A 22168-nucleotide genomic window follows, 5' to 3' on the forward strand; every position below is an offset into this window, starting at 1 on the left:
CAAGATCATAAAAAACACCATGGTATGCAACACACATAATTACAGCTCTGTACAAAACAAAAATAAAAACCTTCCTCTTTAACGATGACTGTTCTTAGAAACATTAATGTCCTTTTCCGTCATGGCAATAAGTCATAATTGGAAGTCACCTCACATGTGTGCACACCTTGTGCATCCAAGTGATGTCATTCTCTCTGCCAGTTTCCCAGCTGCCCAACTTGCAAATCCTTGGCAATCAGTTTTGCTTCCCAAGTATCCCTTGAGCACTTTCCAAATGTGGAGCACATATATACCACACATGTACTATGCAGCTCCTGTTACAGGGATTACTGCAGCCCCTCTGAAAATTCCCCTTGCCTTCTGTAGTCAGTTTCATGACCCCAGACCTTCTGATCATCAGGGAACTCTGGAAGAGGGGCGGTAGGGTAAACCATAGACAAAAGCCATAGATCTGGGTTCAGCAATTCAGAGATGTGATTTCTTGGTGACCCTTAGTAACCACCATCACCCCATGCTGGGTATCTGGAATGTGAACTAGATACTCTTCAACACTCCTTTCCTTCAATATTTTGTGTTATACTAACCTGCTCACACTCAATTTTATGTTTTTTTTCTTATATGCACTAATTGGTTTATACTTTTCCTTCACTCCCTTTTCTTTTTTTTTTTTTTTTTTGGTTTTTCGAGACAGGGTTTCTCTGTGTAGCTTTGCGCCTTTCCTGGGACTCACTTGGTAGCCCAGGCTGGCCTCGAACTCACAGAGATCCGCCTGGCTCTGCCTCCCGAGTGCTGGGATTAAAGGCGTGCGCCACCACCGCCCGGCCCCTTTTCTTTTGATGCATTTTCTCCTAAGTTTATTTAGGGAAGTAAAACATACACTGAAAATGTGTAAAAATGTGAGAAAGAGAGTGAAGAGGGTGGGAGATGGAAAAAGGCAGGAAACAGGGAAGAGGATGTTTGCCTTGGAAGGGTATGAGGACCACTTTCCTTAGGCTCTTCTTAGGGCAGGCACCATCCTCAGGGAGCACACAGTGGAACTCAAAGAGGCCTGACAGAAGTGATGCAGTCAGAGTGTGTGTTGCATGATTTTGGAGATCTAACCATGTGGAAATGTGTCTCAATGTCTTCGTGAAGGATTCTTCCCCTGTGTATATTTGGTAGGTATGTTCTTGTGGTTGGAATGTGTTTCCATGTTTGGCAGTATGTGTTGTGGATGTCAGAGAGGGAAGGAAAATAAAGAACAAATAAGCAGGTTGAAACACACATGCCCTGTTTCTTTGAATCAACTCAACAGAATAAGGACAATTTGGGGGCAAAGACTTCAGAGTCGGTGATGAGGTGGAGCAGGCACCATGAACCCTTGGATGTTACCCACTCAGTGAAAGAAGATAACCCTGCCGTAGCTGTGGCTTCCCAAAGTAATAGACACCGACTGGCCTTGAATACTCTTGTACCAATGTGTCCTGTATGTATAACAGCTACACACACACACACACACACACACACACACACACACACACACACACACACACTCCCACCCCCAACCCCAGTCACAAAGATTGGGTATCTTTTAGCTATCAACCTCCTGACCAGCTTTTGCTGTTCTAGTTCCTGCTTCACACTGAGAAAGTAAGGACAGTTCAATAAGCCATTGATACACACACACACACAGCCAGGTATGGAGTTAAAAGGCATTTAATTGGAGAAGAAGATTGAGAATTCACTTGTCTCACTCCCCATCCCCTTTAAGATGAATCCTGAGCCATGGGAAGATTATCCACTCAGTGAGACTTTGGGTCCTGTTGAGAGGCCCAGGGACCCTCGAGAATGAGTGTGAGAGACATCTTTTTTAGGTGATGGAAAGAGGGCGGGATTAAGACCTATGGTCACAGCATGTGAAGCACAGGGCAATGGCACTCATAAGCAGAATGGAAAGTGGCCTTGGCATCCAGTGATCAGGTCTTCAAGGCATGGCTGTGGACGACATTACTTCTGTTTTGTCTTCTGCTGACATGGTTCTGGAGTGACAGTTGATGGGCACGGCTCAGGAACAACTGGGTGGCAGGGCTCAGGTGCCTTGGGGTGGCAGGGCTCAGGAGCCTTAGGCTGGCAAGGCTCAGGCACCTTAGGCTGGCATGGCTCAGGCACCTTAGGCTGGCAAGGCTCAGGCACCTTAGGCTGGCAGGGCTCAGGCACCTTAGGCTGGCAGGGCTCAGGCACCTTAGGCTGGCAGGGCTCTGGAACCTTGGGGTTGCAGGGCTCAGGAACATTGGGGTTGCAGGGCTCCTTGGTTTTGGGGCCACAAGGTTCCTGGGGTGGTGGTTGGCAAGGCTGTTTAACCTGATGCTGTTGCAGCTGAGGTGGGGCAGTGCAGGGCTGCTTCTGCTGGTGGGAACTCATGTTTGGATAGCACTCGGTCCTGGAAACAGAAAAGCTGATTTAGTGATTCATTGCAAGAGAAGGTAACTTCAATGTCAAGTAAATTTCATTTCAGGCATCTTTAGAGGAAAGAGCCCCTCTCTACACTGACTTCTACACTTGAAAGTAAGACTTGATGTCGTAATTTCTGGGCCTTTTCAAGAGAATGAGCCAAAGGGTGGTTTACTCTGGTCCACCTCAGTGGGTTCCTTCCTTACTCTCATTCTCCCTGGTCATACTATATATCTAATTGAAGATGTTCCAGGACAGGGGTGAAAAGAGGGAAGTAGAACGCCACACGCATATGCCAATCTCGTGCTAAATCCTATGCCTTTGTGCTAACCAAGAGCATTAATAATTAAAGAAAAAACAATAAAATGCCTCGGAAAAAGCTGGCTTCTGAGAAGATTGTGAATCCACACACCAGGACATCTGGAAAGCGGTGCTGCCCAAAGGCAGCAACATACCAACCTCTTTGTGAACTAAAGCACAGCATGGTTTGCAGATCGGCCCCTGTATAGTTTTGCCTTTTCTAGTCTATGCTCTCACAGTTTCCTATATTTCTCCATTTCCATCTCTGCTTACCAAATACTATTCCATCATAGTTCATGGTTCATGCTACCACTAAGGGTCTGTCTTTGAGCCACGCATCTTCTGTGCATCCCCTTCCCACAGTTACTTCTTGCCCTAGCACTGTCTATGCATGGCATCTCAGTTTCACATGTCTCACCTTCTCTGCCAGACTTCTAGTTTGGTAAACTCTATATTGGCCTGAAAAAAAAAAATGCTTGGCAGATCCATTTAATGAATTAAATTTCTATATTGAGGTTCCTCCTGGTGAGAGCTGCAGGCACTCTGAAAGCTCTCTGACCCTAAGCCTTAGCCTGTGTCCTACTGCGAACATTGGCAAACCTCTGAGTGGATCCTTCCCTCCCCCACCCCTGATCTCTGATTCCACGGCTGTCCAAACTGTGCTATAGTTTAAGCAAGCAATTCTAGCATTCTCTCACTCTAAGTAGCACCGCACATCAAGTCTGTCGCAGACATGGGCTTTGTCCGGTTTCCCATAGTGAAAAGTAGGGAAGAATTTCAAATCTGTTATAAGCAGAGACTCACCTAACGCGCAGAGAAGGGCAGGCTCTCTGTTGGTGTGATCCTGTGCGAAGGCAGTGGCCAGCTGGGCTTTTATAAGAAGGGACATCTCCAGGAAACAGACTTGGCCCAGCTGCTTTGTTTTCATTTCTTACCAGTCGCCCATGACTCACCCTCCTCCCCTCGTTCACCCCCTCTGACTCAGCTTTTGTGATGGAAACCCGCCCAGCTGATATAATGACACTGACGGTCTGACAATGATGTCACCTGGGTTCCCTGTCACCCTCCTCCTCAGGCCCAGGTGTCATGCTTGTGTTGGGAGAGGGTTAATGAGCTGGCCTGGAGGAGGTCTGAAGTGGTCCCGACACCTGGTGTCTTTTTTAAGATGGCCGATCCTTGTGTTCTGTGTGGCAGAATACTGTGTGCATGTCAGCTAGTAAAGACAGGAGGAAAGCAGGAGCAAGGTCACGGGTGTTTGCTGTCTCTTAGTGAAGGGTGGGTGTTGGAAATACAGAAGTAATCGATTATAGGCACTGCAAACTGTGTGGATGGTTCAGAACTTTGCGTATATTTCTTACATCTTCTCCCACCTCCATGGAACTGTACACATTAAAAATTATTTGCTTATCACCCCCACCCCCCGCCCCGTCCCACCCCTTTCTGGCTGGTCCCTAACCTGGGAAAACCTGCTTTGCTTCCTCACCACACCTTCCCCCCTCTCCCCACAGACTGTTTCTGAAATTTTCAACTGCTAAACCGGATCAGTTTTCCAGGGTAACCTTTCTCCCCACTCCTCCCAGTCAGCTGGCTGCGGCTGCTTCCTCTTTCCTAGCCCAGTTCTTCCCCATACCTGAACCCCTGGAAGCCTTTTGTAATCCCCTTCATTTTAGGGCCAACAATGGAGGTTTGAATGGCTCTGTGGGGAGCCAGAAAGAGGCCTGCCTTGTGGGGGAGCCCTGAGCTGTTACCAAGATGGAACTATGAAGTAAGAATAAGGCCGCTAGATATTTGCAAGGCTCTGGGGATAAACCATAGACATTTCTAGATCTGCCAAAGGTAGGAGGACCATCAATTAGAACAGGGAGAAATAAGATAGTCAAAAGTCTCAGAGACTCTCTTACGCCAGCAGTCCCAGTGGTGAAAAGTGATGTAGTGTCTCCCTCAGAGGGGTTTCACATTTACCACGGAAAGTGGCTTCATCTGCGGAGAGCCCCTGGGACAGAAATGACTGACGGAAAAGACACTCTGTTAATACTTGTTAATGAGGAAGAAGCACATACCACCTAGGGAACAACATTAGTTTGAACAGGCACGGAACTGGTCCTCAAAAGCCCTCCAGAGGTACTGGTTCACAGAAGGTAGGAAAATACTACAGTTCATGAAGCCTCCAGCCAGTCAGAGTCTGAGAGAGAAAGGAAAGGGCCATTATGCTAAAATGGCAGTCCCAGGTTTATTTATTTAATCTGTATGAGTGTTTTGCCTGCATGTATGTATGTGCATGAAATGTAGACAGGGAACATGGAGATCAGAAAAAGGTGGCAGAGTCCATGGAACTTGAGTTAGGGTTGGTTGTGAGTGACCACGTGGGTGCTGGGAACTGAACCCAGGCCCTCTGCAAGAACAGCAAGTGTTCCGAATCATTGAGTCATCTCTCCAGCCCCCTAAAAGACTATTTTCAATTCAGTAGATTTTACTCTACTGGAGGTTTTAAGACAGTGTAGTGGCGTGGGTGAGACACATCTAAACGCATGCCACAGAGTATGTTTCCTTCACGGTGGTCATTTTCTGGGGATCTCGCAGTCAAGAGACGTGTGTGTTCTGAGGGCCTATGAAGAAGCATTCCCTTAGCGCTAGAACCAGCAGTTTTTTATGATCAACGTAACATGAGACTGATGTCACTGATTCAGAACCACATTCCAAACACTATCTGTTAAAGGGTGTGGCCTTCGGAACATCTAAATTACCTTAAAACTCGTGTGTAGATGGTGCCTCTTCTTCATCCCACACACAAACACACACCTACATGTTTTTGGAGCACTTGCTAGCTACATAGCTAGATCACCTCTTGTGAACTTGAGTCAAGATTATCCTTCTACTCTGTCCCAATAGCCACTGGCTTTCATTCTTGGAAACATGCTGCCTGGTGTATCTTATCTGCTCAGTAGTTGGTAATTGTAGAATTGAAGCATGGATGGATGAACAGATGAAGGAAGGAAGGAAGGAAAGTAGGAAGGACATTTTTTCTAAAGAGAGTTTAAAGACTTTCTTAAATTCTTTTTTTCAGTTTTATTTATCTTATTTTACGTGTATGACTGGTTTGCCAGCATGCAGTTATATGCTCCATGTGTGTGCCTAATGCTCACGGAGGTCAGAAGAGCGTGTTAGATCCCTTGGAATTTGAGTGAGGTTGTAAGCCACCATGTAGGTGCTGGGAACCAAACCCAGGTCCTCTGCAAAAGTGCTCTTAACCCTTGAGCCATTGCTCCAGCTCTGAGTGTTCTTCAACAGTGACTAGGAAGTCCCTTACAAAAGAGCATCCCCTTTGTGATGGATCTTTCAGGACGATCTGAGGAGAGGTGATAGGGACTCAGAAAAGCACATGTGATGTTTCTGCTGCCTTCCCCTTCCCTCTACTCCATTGTTACCTAGTGTCGTTACCCACCTTTCTGTGGGCTGGGACAGAGCCACCTGAAGCCCAAGCCTCTTGTTTCACTTCAGTCTGCTCTAGTTTGGCTTAGATCTGTTTCTCTCCAAGTTCTGTCCTCTGGTGCCCCAATAGCAGGGACTCAAAAAAGAAATATGCTGCTACCTTCAGGCAGAATTCCTAGCTCCAGAGGAGCCTGCTTCCATCTTCTCTATCCCCTGATACCACATAGTTGGAAAACTTCTCTGACCTCTGTGAATACAAAGGAGTCTTTCTCACCGGGTACCTTTCTCACAGGGTATCTGTCCTCAGGCAGACTCTTCTGCCCGCCTCATCCTGTGCTGCCTTCACCCCAAGGCAGGTTCTAGTTCCTGGCATTGGCACTTGCTCTTGAAACTCACATTGGCCATTCTGTTTTTATGTCTGAACTCTCTTTAGTGGCTGAGGAAGTTTTATCCCCCTCAGTGTTCTTAGTTTCTCCACCACCAGGACCAACTTGAGTACAACCTCATAAACTGCTGCACAAAGAGATAGAAAACTGGCCAGCTGTGAAAGATGAAAATAGCACTCCGGATTTCCAGTCTTGCCCAGGATCTCCCACTGGCCCCAGAGGACTGCTGTTCTCTCCAGGATGAAAGCTGGTCCCTTTCATCCCAGCTGCTTGATTGGCCACTGAGTAGTGTAGGAACCCTGCCTCTAGGCCACCCCTCATTCATGAAGCAATGCAGATTGACTACATGGTGGTCAGGCCTTCCCCCAGGTTTCAGGTTCAGTTACTCTCTCCACTTCACTTCCACTGGGGAGCGGTGGGGGTCCCTGATTGTCTGAAGAAGATCATGTGCAATTGCTATTCCCATCGTGAATCTGCTCACTTAATGTGCATTCACACTGAGAAACACAGACAGAGTCTTAAAGAGTATACCTTTGCCTGTTCCCTGATTGCCAGGAAGAACAAAGAAAACCACAGTGCTGACTGCTCAGTTCAGGCTGTCAAGATTTTTCTAAAAGGAGTTTCTGTGACTCTTGAGTCTTCCTTTGAAATAAAGCAACAGAAGAAAGAAACACCGGATCCTCCAAGTGTTGGATTCTCCTGGCACTTGACCTAGACAGGCAGGAGAAGATAGGGCTGTGATTCTGGAGCAGGAGAGGAGGGAGCAAGCATATGAACTCAACACTAGGGAGTTTCTACACAAACTCTAACCTTGGGCAGGGGAAGAGCAAGGTGTGAGAAGGACATACTTCAGAATCCACAGCCACAGTTTGTTTCTTAGCCAGTTTGGCCAGAACCTGGGATTCCTGATTTTTCTCTCCCCTCTACTGTTTCCTTTGGGACAGACCAATCTCAAATTCTCCCTTTCTCTTCCCATTCCTGAAGAGCTGAATAAAAATCTCTAGTTTTTCTTGCTTGAAGGTGGTGGAAGAGAAAGGCAGACTTAGTTAACCTCTGGTCCAGTATTTTATGCCTTTATTAGTTGGGTTATACCCTGGACAAGTTATCTCACCTTTTTAGTCTTTAATGTCCTCATCTTTAAATGAAATTTACTCTACTCATGGAATTGTTACAAAGATGAAATGAAATGATGCTTCAAATCCTTTGAACATCTTCTGTTAACAATGCTCCTTCTAACATTCTTGACCTATGTGACTGTGTTAGTTCCCTTACTTATTTTTACCCAACTTTCAGGTTTACCTTTTTCCAACTTTATCTCAAGTTATTAGGTACTGACAATGGCTATATAATCTTGGCTTTATAAGAACAGGCTAAAGTCAGGGTTAATCATCCCATGACCTGAGCATGCCCTGGTTAAAGAAACAGAGACAGGGAAATCATCAACATAAAGAGATGAGCTGTGCTGTGTTACAGTCCATTGACAACTATGTGCAGTGCTATGGAAAGTCACTCTTAGAAGATGCTATGACCAGGTCATGACCTGATCACACATCTCCACTGATTAGAGATGGGTTCCTCTGTGTACGGATGATCAAAAGATACAGAGAACTACACAGAATATTGGAAGCTGAGATGGTTCAGGCTGATGTACTCTCCCCCAGCGCCTTCATTACCCCATGGGCTGTTGAAGAACAAACAGAAGGCTAAACAATTTCTACAGATTGTACCTGTCATTCAGTAGCCATGAGAGCTCAGTGTGGTTTGTATGGCCACTGTCTCCTTCTCTTAGGTGTGCAATTGTGCTTCTTCAGCAAGTTCCCACAGAATGCAAGGCACCCTCGGTAGACCCCAGGCTTGAAATCCCGACTCTGTGCTTTACTAGCCACGTTGACGATGTTAGAGAGTTTCTGAACAATAACTGTTACCATTATCTTAGCCCTGATCCCCACAACAGCAGGGTAAGAAACAGACATGGAAGCTGAGATACAGAGTCTCTTGAGAAGTTGCGAGCAATCAGGTGACAGACAAGATGCAAACCCAACACGGTGAAGCCGAGGTCCCTGAGCTTCGGTTTATCTTACCTGTGTCTTAGGAATGATAATATTTGCCTTCAGAACTGTTATTACATGAGATTATCTATGCAAAGCAACTCTCTGGTGACAAGCACACAGCAATGAACAGCAGATAGTGAGTGCATTTTTCTTTAGGGTTTGAACCACAGCTATTATTAGAAACTCATTTCTAGTGACTCAGAGAAATTCTTTCATTTTCTTCATTTTCGAAGCAGTCACTCATCCATTGAACACATAGCTGCCGAATGACAGTCAAAGGACAAGCAGGAGATCCCAGCTTTGGGAAGTCTGGTGGAGAAACAGGCAACATTTTCTGTGCACTTCCGGGATCTAAATCACATTACAGAAAGAGAATTTCCCAAACTGGCCTAAGAGTAACAATCTCTTAGAGTGTTACTAAGGATGAAATTTTATTTTTACATTAATGTTTTCTAACTTGGAATTAATATTAATCCTAATGAGAGAATATTAGGAATTAACATTAATTTTAATGAGAGGAGTAGAAGAGAAGGCCTATGGACTTGCATTTCTAAGATTAGCCTTGGGTGATTTTTAGGGTCAGACAATTTAGGCAACACCAGAGTGTAAGTGCAGTGCATTTTGCTTCTTGATTACAATTGACATCATCTGGTGTCTTTAAAACTGTACATATCTGAGCTTCATGGTCATTTTTCTCTAGTCTTGAAAAATCACTACCATAAAAGGAGTCTCAACTTTTAATATCTGAATCCAGTAGGAGAATCTTGGTCCTGTGAAGTAATACAAGTGGAAAGAGGTTCAGGTGGGTTCTAGGGTACCTGGGAAGATGTTGATGTTGATGAGTCTAGGTGCTTTTGAGTGTGGGTGTTTGGCCTAAGGACACTGGGAGCCTTGTAACACAATTAAGTTCCATCTAAGGAAGGCTAAGTACTTCCACACACCCATGTTCCTCACTCTCCCTCCAGGGAATCATCAAAGGGCAGGCTCAGGCTGGTTTAGCAGGTCTGGGCCTACCTGGATCCAGTAGCCTAGGGCCAGGAGATGATCCCATGTCACCTTTCAAGACACTATCATGCCCATGGTATAGTGACTCTCTGTTGTACTAAGTGATCATTTGCCATTTGCCAGTCTCCAAGGATCTTCTAGCTAGGGCAAATTAAAACTTCTGAGGACCAAAGTAATAACAAAATATAGTTTTCTGCTATTTGAAAAGAAAAACATGTCCCTCTATCTCTTAGATCAATGATAGGTACCTGAAATTTTAACTGACAAAAGATAAATCAACAGGAGAAAGACACACAATTTTTATTGATGTCAATATTTATACATTTGCTTCATAGAAAGAAAGTGAGTACTCAAGGTACTTATTAGATTCAAGATATAATCCCAAAATTCATATGTAATTATGAAAGACCAAAAATAACCAAAGTGTTCTTGAGAGAGAGAGAAAAAACCTAGATAGATAACACTACCTGACTTCAAAGTTATAGTCACCAAAACAGTGTGGTGCTGGTATTCATAGGCTTATGGAATGGAGTAGAGAGTTCAGAAATAAGTACACACATTTATAGCCAAGTGGTTTTGACAAAAGTGTGGAGATTGTACACTGGTGGAAGAGCACAGGGAAATGATAGGCTTTTCAATGAACAGTGTTGGGAAAACAGGATAACCACATGCAGAAGAACAAAATCATCTCAAAACCAATTAAAGAATTAAACATAAGGCCCAAACTCATGAAGATACCAGAAGAAAGTACGGAGGAAAGCTCATGACATGGGTCCTGGCAATTATTTAATTTTTCTTTTACTATTACCTCAAAAGCATAGCTCACAATAACAGATAAATGGAATTATACAAAAAATAAAAAATACCTGCCAAGCAAAGGAAGTTGGGACCATCTAGAGAATGTAAGGAAATATTTCCTAACTAGGAATCAATATTAACTTACATTGAAATTTGTAAGGAATTCAACTATACAGCAAGAAAACATCATGATGAAAAACAGTTAAGAGAACTGAATAGACACTTCTCAAAAGACTGCATCTAAGTGGACAACAGACAGGTGAAAAATACACCAGTAATCATCAAGAAAGTGCAAGCCAAATCCACAATGAAATAGCACCATGTACCTGTTAGAATGGCTATTATCTTAAAAGCTAGTGTAAGCGCTGATTAGGAGGTAGAGATAAGAGAACTTTAGCATACTCTTGGTGAGAAAGTCAGCAAAACCTTCGTGGGAAGCAGTGTATGGTTCAGTTAACATGCTATGGGACATCTTCACAAAAATCAAATCAAATAAGTGTGTAGAAGAGATCTTTATACTCCTGTACATCATTTAGTTCTTTTCATAATTGTTAGATGATACTGAGTAACCCAACTGTTCACCAGTTAGGTTAAAGGATGGACAGAGAAAATATATGGACACAATGCAACACTATTCAGTTAATAAATAAATAAGAGTTAGATTTCATGATTTGTGACAATATAGAAAACATCGTGTGGGTTAACCAGGCGTAGAAAAGCACCACATTGCCTCATGTGGAACCTGAAAGGGCTGAATTTAGTAACAGGGAATGTAACCACGATAACCTTGGAGATCTGTATGACTGCTGGGGAGGGAGGGCTGGGAGACACTGAGGAATGTGTAGTTGTGGCTAAGCAGGAGAGTATTTTAAAATTGTGCAAATAATAGGGCAATACGAAGAGATGGGAAGTGGATAATTGGTTGGGGTTAGGGACAAGGGGAAATGCAATGGGGGAGGAAAATGAGCAATGATTGCGTGGGGGTCATGTTTATGTGATGAAATGTTCTAAAACATTGGGGTGATGGCTGCACAACTCTGGATACACTTATATATATACAGTATACTCTAAATGGGTAAATTATATGAGTCATATTTCAATAAAGCTGTTTTTAAATAGAAGCAAAGCCAAAATGAAAGGAAAATTTTTTGATAGCTGGTTGAGTCTAAAGGGCTAACATGGTGGAAAGGGGAGGGGAGCATATGTCATCTTGCCTCTCTGTACCTAACAATAAGGGTGGCAGTCAGTGCCCTTGCCAGAACAGGAATTTGTGACGCCTCACAAAGGAAATTTTATGAACTGCTTTTAAATCAATAAGGGGAGGGCAGAGAACTCTTTCTGTGTCTATTGACTCTTAATTGCTTCTGGAGCAGCCGACCTCACCTTCATGGCCTTTCCCACTCTCCTTGTCTATGTAATTTAGAGGTTTCTTTTTTTAAGCCTCCTAAAGCTCAGTCCGAAATTCCTCATGGAATCTGAGCTTCATCCACACTTGCATCTATTTATCATTTCTGTGCTTTGCTTTTGCCTCAAACACTGTTCACTATTTATTAGGAAATTACCAGCTACACCCCAGTGGTGTGGAGAGGGTTGAGGAGAGAACAGGATCCACAAAAATGCAAAAGCCCCAACGAATTCAAGGATCCACCTAAGTTTAAGGGAGGGAGAAAGCATCCAACCCAACCTCCCATTCTGCAGTTTTATGGACTCAAGTTAAGAATGCTGCTCAAAGTCACAGATCTAGTTCAGAGCAGAGCCAGAACCAGAATTCAAAATCTCCTGTGTCACAGTCTAGAGCTCCCCAGTCTTAGAAACAGGCAGCCAAGGGGTTTCTCTCCAAAAGAGGAGGTGGCAGGGGATTTGAGAATGTCAGGTTTATGGCTCATGGGTAAGGTGGGGCTTTGTTTTGGTTCCAGGGTGGAGTGGATTTTCTGGGCATGTGGAATGGCAAGGAGGGACAATAGAAGAGTACCATGGCCTGCACTGTCATGGCATCACTCAGAAGAACAGAAATGCTAGGTTCACTGCTGTGTGGACGGGGTTTGCAGGTGTGATGGAGGTGGGAACCGGTGAACTCTGCACAGGAATAATGAGAGAAATGTTTACAGTGGCTTACAGATGCTTCCTTGATAACTTTGAATTGCACATGCAATTTTTGAAAACTCAAATAGTTTATAGAGAAATGTACACAGATAATTACTTTTGACAAGATGACATGTGTTTAGCTCTCAGACAAAATGGCGTCAGCTCCTTCTGAAGTCCTTTTTCCAATCATTTGACTTTGCAGTCCTAGAATGTGTGCTTTCAATACCTACTTTCTGTCAAGATTGTGAGATTCAGCCTTACTGTGTAGTTTTTCTAATCTCACGGCTTTGTGGTGTACATCATGGAATTATATTATGATGAATCTGGCTGCATCTTTGCCAATGGAAATTCGGAGGATTTTCAGATGAGGTTATTAGAATGAACCCTACTATAAACATACGCATGTTAGCAGCCATGTAAGTCCACTTCTATTGTGTCTAAAGAGTGAAGTTGCTGGCATGTGGATGTATAAGCCCAGGTTTAGGAATTTTTTGAGTTTATTAGAGTTCCTAGTTACGTACAGCTTCACCAGCATCTGGTGTCATCTGCCTTTTGAAAGTCAGTCTGTCAAACAGTGTGGTTCCAAAACCATTTCATTCTAATTTCCATAGCTTAGTCAATTTAAGGGTAATTGAGACGTGCCACAAAATGAACTCTTCCAGTGTGCAGACACGACACATCCCTTTATTTCTTAGCTATATTTTAATTATGAATATCGTGTGTCTTTCATTCCATTTACTAAACTCATTGATAACATCTAATGGTATCTTTACTTTCATTTGTGTTAAACAAGTGAGTACAAAACTAACCAAACTTAAGTACAGTTTCCTTTTTTTTTTTTTTTTTAATGGATGCATGCACTCATGTAACCTCTATCCATAGGACTGATGAATTTTCTAGGATCGCAAGAAGTTCTATCACATCAGGATTTCCAGTGGGGACTCTCCCCAGCAATAACCACCATTTGCTTGTTCGCAGATTGTATCTTCTCCTGACGTTTCATTTCGTAACTCTGTCCGGTAAAGTCCCCAGTCCTTCTCCCCCTCCCACCTCCTCACAGGTTTCCAGCTTCCTTCCCTCCATCATCGTCTCCTCACAGATCCATTCTTCTTCAGAGACTTTCTGTGTCGGTATTTTGTATCCAGATATCACTGTCAAAAGTCACTCAATTTGTGGATGAAGACCCCTCCAAAGCACCCAAAACACTCTTTGTGTTTCTTTGTCCCCACCCAGAGTCCTCCACAGCAGAAGCCCAGAGCGTTCCTTCTGCTTCCTGCCATGGTAAAAAGTATTCTGCCTCACCTTCCTGTGAGTCCCCTCACAGGGCTCTTCAAGGTCCAGATGGGTGTAGGTAATTACAATTCAGTCCAGATGTGCATTCCCCACACCCAGCTCCCTGGTTTGACGTAAGCTATTCCATTGCACTCAGGAGAAGCTCTATACTTTTGAATGGCTAGTCATTATGCATTTGGTGACAGTGAGATCAATAGGACCCTTGTGCTTCATGGGCTCATAATTTAATAGGGTAATTAAGTATATGGAAGTAAATTTACAGAAAATAATGATGTGCTTAATTACTGAATTATTTGGTCGTGGAGTGAAGGCTCAGTGGTTAAGAGCACTGGTGGCTCCACCAGAAGACCCAGGTTTGGTTCCCAGAACCCACATGGCAGCTCAAAACCATCTGTAACTCCAATTTCAGTGGATCTGAGGCCCTCTTTGGGCCTCTGCACACATTGTACATAAATGATACACAGGCATACATACAGGCAGAATACCCACACACATAAAATAAAAATAATGAAAATAATTAAATAATTATATTTTCATTTAAAAATGTATATTAAAGTATTTTGAGAGTTTATGAAACTATTGATTTTTTTTCAAAAGTGTTAAGTGGGTTCCATGAAAGTATTTCAACTAGCCTTGTAAGGCCAAAGGGCTCTCTAACAGAAGAGTGCTGACTGATAGTATTCAGAAAGAAGAAAGCATCAGCCAAGAAACTAAATCAAAAACAACAAAATCTCAGAGGCATCACAACTGAATTGTATGCTTCTCACACAGGGTCAACTAGGAAGCTCTTTCCTCAGAATTCACTCAGGCAGTCCCAGACTGCTGCCACCACGGCCCTAGGGCCACACTCACTGTCCAAGTTGTTAGCAAGTATTACCATTGTTAACATGGTGATGGCTCTGCAGACATGAGCTGACGGGTCGTGGAAGTTTGCCTACATTTCAAATGAGAGCCTAGCGACCCAGTTGCAGGACCAAAGTTCTTACAAATAACCCTTGAGAGAATGAAGTATGTAACTGTGTGGGTGAAATCAGGACTGTAAGGGAGTCCAAGGGAATTAGTATTATGAACCAAGGAAAGCCACAGACAGTAAGCACAGCCAGCCTGGAGAGAAAACGTGTGGGTGGCAACCTCCAGATCTTAGGTGCTAGCTAGCATTGTGTTAGCAGCACAGGAGCTGTAGGATACAATGCTTGCCTTCTGTGGTTCCACCCTGTTTGATCTGTTCCTCCCTTTTGCTGTGTGACATTTACCCCCTGTCGTTGCTTACTGAAAACACAGAACTTGGTTTTGATTTTCCAAGGGCTTATAGCCATTTTTTTCTTTGAGTTTCGACAAAGAGTTTTTTTATTTGAAAATTTGAAAAATTCTATAAATATTGCGACTTGGTGACTCTTAGAGGTTGGAGGTGTACTGAGTGTATTTTGCATTATAAGATGAACACAGCTTTTTGGGAACCAGGGACAGAATGGATATTAAATGTCCTCCAAAACACTCATGTCATAAAGGCTTAGTCCCTGGCCAATGAATTCCAACCATTGAGAAGTGATTGGATCCTGAAAGCTGTCACCTAATTAACTAATTAACAAATTGATTAATTCAAATTATTTAATTTAAGGGTATTATTGGGAGATCATAGGTATTTTCAGAAGTAGGATCTATTTGCAGAAGAAGGTCATAGGCTCACTAGAGGAATGTGGTGCTGTATCTTGTGGGATATTCTCCTCTTGATCCAATGATGTTTCATGTCTCCTTATGTTCTGCATTCTATTCCATGAAACAGATTCATGGATATGCTCTGTGCACCTTGGAAAGGTGGAATAACACAAAAACATTTTGTTATGAAGGAATTGGATCCTCATATATTGCTAGATAGATGAGACTTTTTCCTTGGGCATTGGTGTGTGTGTGGGGAGGGGGATCAATCTTTTCCTTCTCCCACTAAGCTGAGTCACAGATAAGAGAATTTCAATTGTTCCTGTCTGTCAAACGGTTGAAGATATTGCAAATCTGTCAGCCCCAGAACCCCACAGTCTGTGGAAGGGCTTGCCAGAACCTATCTATGAGACACAGATAATACATTAGAGACTGGTTTCCCATAGACTGCCCATGGCTTGGATGACAGCAAGCCACAAAGTTCTGTTAAGAAGGACCAGTCTTTCTACTCATTAGGGGTGTTATGTTTGGAGTGCGGGGGATGCAAAGCTTGGACTTCAGAAATTCTATCCAAGATTTCCTAGGCTTGTAAGTACCCACTGTGTTTTTGCAGTACTTTTAGGTTCCTGGTTAATGTTTGTATTCACTATGTTTAGTATTTCGCTTGGGAATATCAGCTCTCAATAGTATGAAGGGGAAATGAAAGAGATGTTTATTAATTAATTTTCAAGCCAGTATGTTCAATGAAGAAGTAACTTGTTATTGGCATAACTAATGACATTGATCAAATTCTGCATATGTGAGGAAATCCCTTGGGAAGAGTACAGCTCAAAGGAGGAAAATCTATGTTTAGTTATACCTTAATTTAAAAAAAATATTTATTTTTATTTTGTGTGTATGGGTGTCTTGCTTACATGTATGTATCTGTAGTGCAAGCATGCATGGTGCCCTCCCTTGGAGGCCAGAAGAGGGTGTCAGATTCCCTGTGACTGGACTTACATAGATAGTTGTGAGTCATTGTGTGGGTGCTGAGACTTGAACCTGGGTCCTCTGAAGAGCAGTGAATACTTTTAATCACTGAACAATCTCTCCAGCCCCCACATTATTCTTTTTCATGTTCTGTTCTTCCAGGACTGTGCTTTTTCTAGCTGGGTGTATTCAGTTTCTTTTTAATACAAGCAGTCTACACCAAAGCAAAGACGTTAGGACATCAGCTGTAAACATGGGACCTCTTTTATAAGCTATATGAACTCAAATTAACTCATCAAGCCAAGCACTTTGCACAAATTCTCTGCACAAGGCCAGTCCAGGAAAAAATAAAACACACACACACACACACACACACACACACACACACACACACACACACACACACTGACACACACTCACTTACACTGACACACACACTCATACACTCTCACACATACTGACACACACTCACACACAGTCTCACCCATACACACTCACATACACAAATCCATGCAAAAGACATTTGCACCAGTTTGTGCAATGCTTTGTGGCACTCCAGTCACCTGTGTCTGCTTTGTCTGCCCTTGCAGAATGACAACTTCCAAGCATTAAAGCTTACATTAGCCAGATGTGTCAAATTTCTAATGAGAGCTAAAGGTTTTCATTCCCCTTCGGTCTTCCCCAGGTAGGGTCAGTCAAGGAAGTCTCTCAAAAGTTGAAGAGGCCAGTCCTTGGACTTATTTTCCTCACTCTTTCAGCTTAGATGTGTCAGGATCTATCCTCCCTCCATCTTTAGCCACCAGAAATTAATTGTGTTCATAACAGTGGCTTCCTAAATACCAAGTGACATGGACTTGCACACTCCCCTCATGAAATGTGATGGTGAACAGATAATGTGCAGAGACTGGCAGCCCAGGGCACAGACACAATTACTACATGAAGCATGTGTTTATTAGTGGGGAAAATAGGCAACAGGTGTAGAGAACGGTCTAGGGAAGCAGAATGAGGCATCAGCTCTGGGTAAAGACCTAGAAGGAGCCTGGTACTCCATTGTTGTGTGATAGAGAATGGATAAGGCCATAATTATGATCAATAAAAAGGCGGGAGAGGTTGAATTTTCTCTCATACCCACTTCTTTTATATCTAGGATCTTGGAAAAAAAATAGTGCAAGTCATGAGGGGTTTGATGAGGAGTCTTACAGTGCTGCTTCATTGGACATAGGTAGAAAGAGGGGAAATAGGAGGAGTAAGACAAGGCTCCATCTAGTAGCCAGGGTGCTGGGCAGGTGGTGTTTGCCAGTCCATCTTTACTTCTGTTGACACTTAGGGTCTTTCTGGGCAGAAGGACACTTCTGCTGAGCGGGGTCAGCTGTGCTCTTCGGCGGGCATTGTTTCTTAGCCTGAGGAGCACATGGATCCTTGGTTTGGGGCACACATGCCTCTTGACATTTAGTAGGAGGTGGCTGACAGGGCTGCTTCACCTGCTGCTGCTGGGCTTGTGGTGCACACTGTTGCTGGTGCTGATGGGAAGGCATGCTTCAGGAACGGGTGAGTCTGGAGGAGACCCGTGAAGACACCATGAGAACAGTCCCGTATGTATCCTCCCATCTGTCTCCTCAAGGGGTGTTTTCCACCATAGTCAAAGATGATTAACAGCCTCAGCTAATGAACTCATCCACTTCTACTGTTATAGCCCCCTCTCACTTCCTTCTGTGCTATTCTAAGTTCCTGTCTTCCTTTATCTTCCCATGGACTCTGGTTGATTTATAGGTCTAATTAAGAGTAAGGTGAAGTATTGAGAAGAAGATTAAAATGCAACTCAGACATTTTATGAATTCAAGATGTGGGTCTGGGCAATGCCAGCTGGCTAAGCTAGGTGATGCAGATGTGTGAGGAAGAGGACAAGAACAGCATCTGTTTCCAGGAAACAGTGTCACGGCATGTGAACAATGAGTCTGGAGAATGGGTGAACCAGTAACAGGGAGGTCTGGGTTCTTGTCTCCACTCAACCTTAATATACTAAGGGGAATCATAGGATGTGGATGTAGGATAGAGGTATCAGCCTTTCATGGAGAACAGGGGAACACTATGGCTCAATGAATGTTTTATTAGGAAGGAGCTTGGTTTAAATAACACACCAGCCCAGAGCTCAGGGATGAGTTCTAGATGCAAATCTGCCACTGACTGGCCAGACATACTTCTGGAATGATAATGTGTCCAGCAGTTCTGTAGGGCTTTCTGCTTCTGGGTTTCTTTACAGGCAGCATTCTTCACCTTATACATTATATATGGGAGTTATAGGTCCCGGAAAGTAGAGCAGTGAGATAAGAAGAGGAAGTTATGGGGTATCATAGTATGAAACACAATATTCAATACACCAGTTTCTGTAAATCTAAGAGCAAAGCTTTATGCTTGCTGGCAGGAGCCAGCTGACAGATGAGAGCATGAACATGCTTTAGAGAAGACCCAGAGTCACTATGAAATGCCACAGCTCTTCATGCACCCACTCCAATGAGAAAATACCTTCTGCTGAGTGGTCAACCCTCAAATCAAGAAATAAGCCCTACCTATCAATGCCACAGAATGAAGATAGAGTTTCCTAGGTGATAATTACTGTGATGTTTCCTTAATTGTTATGAGGCTAAGTCACTTCTCTAGTTACTCAAGAACAGGAGGGGAGCTTGGCCTAGCGGCTCAAGGCAGATCAAGAAGGAAAGAACCCAGGACAGCAGAGGCATTACCACTTACCAGAGGCTGTGAGCTGGACCCCAGTTGAGGAGGCTGAGAGCAGTTCCATATGCAGCCACTCTGGGAACCCTTATAAGGGCCCCCAACCTGCCCTAGGCCCTTGGTGTGGCCCTGATAATCACCTCCCAGACAATTCCTCACCCACTTCTCTCACCTGCACTTCCTACAAGGACTTGCTTTACTGGCCTGTTTTGATAAAAAACCACCCACCTGATGTTTCCAACACTCTTGGACCCTATAGCCTACCTGACTTAACCCACTAAAGGTGCTGACTTGAACTGAAGGATTTAAAACTTATTAAAATATATCTATTTTCACATGTATGTGTGTTTTGCCTGCATATATGTCTGTGCACCATGTGTGTGCATGACTACCATGGCAATGGAGCCATAGAGAGTTGTGAGCCACTACGTGGGTGCTGGGAACAGATCCTAGGGCCTCTTGAAGAAGACTCTGTACTCTTAACTATTAAGCCATTTTTACAGCCCACGGGAATTAAAAACATAACAAATATGAGAAGTTGCTTGCAGACTGAACCAGTATAATAAAGGTTGATTTTGGAAACAAGATTTTGGGCAATTGTGACAAAAATATGAACATCTTTCCTGCTAAATGTTGCCATTTGTGGAGCGTCATCTTGCCTAGTCATGAGACCATCATTATTTCATTTCATGTTCATACTTCCTCTAGACAAATGTCATTGTCACCATTTTGCAGATGAGGCTGAGAAACATTATTTGGGTATCAGGTGGCCAAGAAGTGATTTGAACTCAAATCTGAGTGACTCAAAAAACTTTGATTCTTATACGTCAGAGAGGGAGAGAAAGCCTTGATGCAGGAGCCATCCATTCCCCTCTGTTCCCTAATCTCAGGTTCACGTGTTCCCTGATCCAGAGAGGCCATTTGCATGCGCCCTGAGCCTTTCCCTGGAACACAAGCAGCAGATGATGACAAGAGCCACGCTGAGGGTGCTGCCCCTCCTTCATGACCACTCATCCGGATGTGGCTGCTCATGGATATTAGTAATGGTCACAGTGGTAGAACTTGATCCTTGTGGTAGCTTGCTACACAAAATGTAAACCACAAAATCCAATCTCATGATAGAGTCTTCTAGAGGATGTCTTCAATATTGTGTGAGATAAACTGAAAATGTTTATATTAAGCATGCATTTAACTGGACAGTCTCTATTTCTTTTTGCTAAAGGCAGAACTCCTACTTAGGGACCTTTTCAGGTGGGAGAAAGGACCACTATCCTCCACTTGGCCCCTGGAATGGGACAGAGGAAAGCAGGATTTCTGTTATGGTTGTCCCCATCCCTGGGAACCCATCCCAAGCCTTGGGTTCCTTCTGAAGACAAGTCCCTTGGTGTTCTCCCACTGTCCAGTCAAAGTAAGAGACTACCAGATGAGTGATAGGCGGACCACAAGCACTTTCTGAAGTACTTCTCAAACCCCCTGCTTCTTTTAATCTCATGACAATGCAGTTGTATCACGAAAATCTGATTTTACAGTTTGAAGAAACAGTCTCAAAGAAGTTAAGAGATCTCATCAACCTCAGCTAATGGGAGTTCAGGGCTTATTTCCACTACATCACAGAAACCAGTATCTCTTCAGTGGACAAACGACTGTCCTTGGGTGGGGACCATGATTCATGAGCTTTTCTGAGATTAGCATCACATACAAATGAAATGCTGCTTCTAGCTCAACTTCATTTCAAAGTTAACCTTCCTTTAATTTATCCCTCCAGGCCAGGCCTTCACCTCCTCCTCACCAACCTATCAATGTTAAGAATGTGATATTCTGGGTTCCGGATTCCAGATACTGCATTCCATCTCCAGCCTCCTCACTCTGCTCCCCACCTGCATCCTCTGCTCCCCACCTGCATCCTATGCTCACACCTTCCCACTCTTCTGTGCTCATCCTGATGTAAACTCTTTATGAGAAATACGCAGCAAGAAGCATTTGGAAGGGTCATAAGATCAAGGAATGCCCACAAGCCTGGCACCTGTAAGCCATGACTCTGTGTGTGTGTGTGTGTGTGTGTGTGTGTGTGTGTGTGTGTGTGTGTGTGTGAATGTGTGTGTATATGTGTGCGTGTGTGTGTGTGTGTGAATGTGTGTGTATATGTGTGCGTGTGTGTGTATGTGTGTGAATGTGTGTGTATATGTGTGCGTGTGTGTGTATGCGCACACACACACGCACACATGTGTATGCATGGTTTCTATCAGCTTACATCATATTCACCCACAGGACTCTCTAGAGTGGAGTTTATTTTTCCCATCCCATCGCTTCATCACTTGCCTCCTTATCAATAAACAAACTAATTTTACAGAATTCTGTCTAGTGATAGAAAGTTGGCTTGTGACACAATCATTATCTCAGAGGCTATCTAGGAGAGACAGGGGTCTAAATGTTATCACTTCAAAGGGACATGTCTGCTAGATCATAAATACCCAAACCACAGTCCATCTCATACACATTTAACACGCTACACCTTTCTAAATCTTGGTATTCAGCTTCCTTATTAGCTGATTATCCCTGTATTACATAGAGGGAAACTGAGACTTAGAATGAGGACATGCCCTGCCCAAGGTCACACAAAGTTTAGTGTGAAAGACAGGGTTGGAGCACAGGTTTTCTGAGTTCATGGCTGTTTTCATCTATCAAATGACTGAGTCTCTGGAACCATCATGGCCTCTGCTGTATTCATTGAGGATAAATTAGGAAGCAGTTCTAAGGTAAAAGAAGGTGGTCCCTGTCTTTTCTTGTCCCATTCTCTCCTGGCTTCTTCTCTAGCACTCAGGAGCTCCGCTCACCTAGCCTGTTCTCCTTCCTTTCTCAAGGAGATCCTAACTAAGTCTTGTTCCTGCACTTAAAGGTATAGGTGCATTTTATCAATCATTAAGCTAAAACACTTCTAGACTCAGTGCTCACAAGTCAGAAGAAAGATAACTTTGTTATCTACTTAATAGATGAAAAAAATTCTTCTCTTGGTGGCTAGACCCTGAGTCCTTCCAG

The 22168-nt window shown here is 43.5% G+C and overlaps 2 protein-coding genes across 2 annotated transcripts; both read right to left on the reverse strand.

Annotated features, from left to right (window-relative positions):
• Positions 1–1699: 1699 nt before the first annotated feature.
• LOC128106114 (cornifin-A) lies at positions 1700–3672 on the reverse strand. Its single transcript, XM_052731431.1, has 2 exons — positions 3535–3672; positions 1700–2419 (listed from the first exon to the last, which is right to left on the reverse strand). The coding sequence occupies exon 2, from the start codon at positions 2398–2400 to the stop codon at positions 1987–1989; it is 414 nt and encodes a 137-aa protein (XP_052587391.1). The 5' UTR covers positions 2401–2419; positions 3535–3672; the 3' UTR covers positions 1700–1986.
• A 14037-nt stretch (positions 3673–17709) lies between these two features.
• On the reverse strand, positions 17710–17937 carry Sprr4 (small proline rich protein 4). Its single transcript, XM_052731441.1, has one exon. It carries the CDS (start codon positions 17935–17937, stop codon positions 17710–17712), a length of 228 nt encoding a protein of 75 aa, XP_052587401.1.
• Positions 17938–22168: the final 4231 nt, after the last annotated feature.

The sequence above is a fragment of the Peromyscus californicus genome, unplaced genomic scaffold (genome assembly GCF_007827085.1).
Source record: "Peromyscus californicus insignis strain IS unplaced genomic scaffold, ASM782708v3 Scaffold_9__1_contigs__length_137607984, whole genome shotgun sequence".
Lineage (NCBI taxonomy): Eukaryota > Metazoa > Chordata > Mammalia > Rodentia > Cricetidae > Peromyscus > Peromyscus californicus.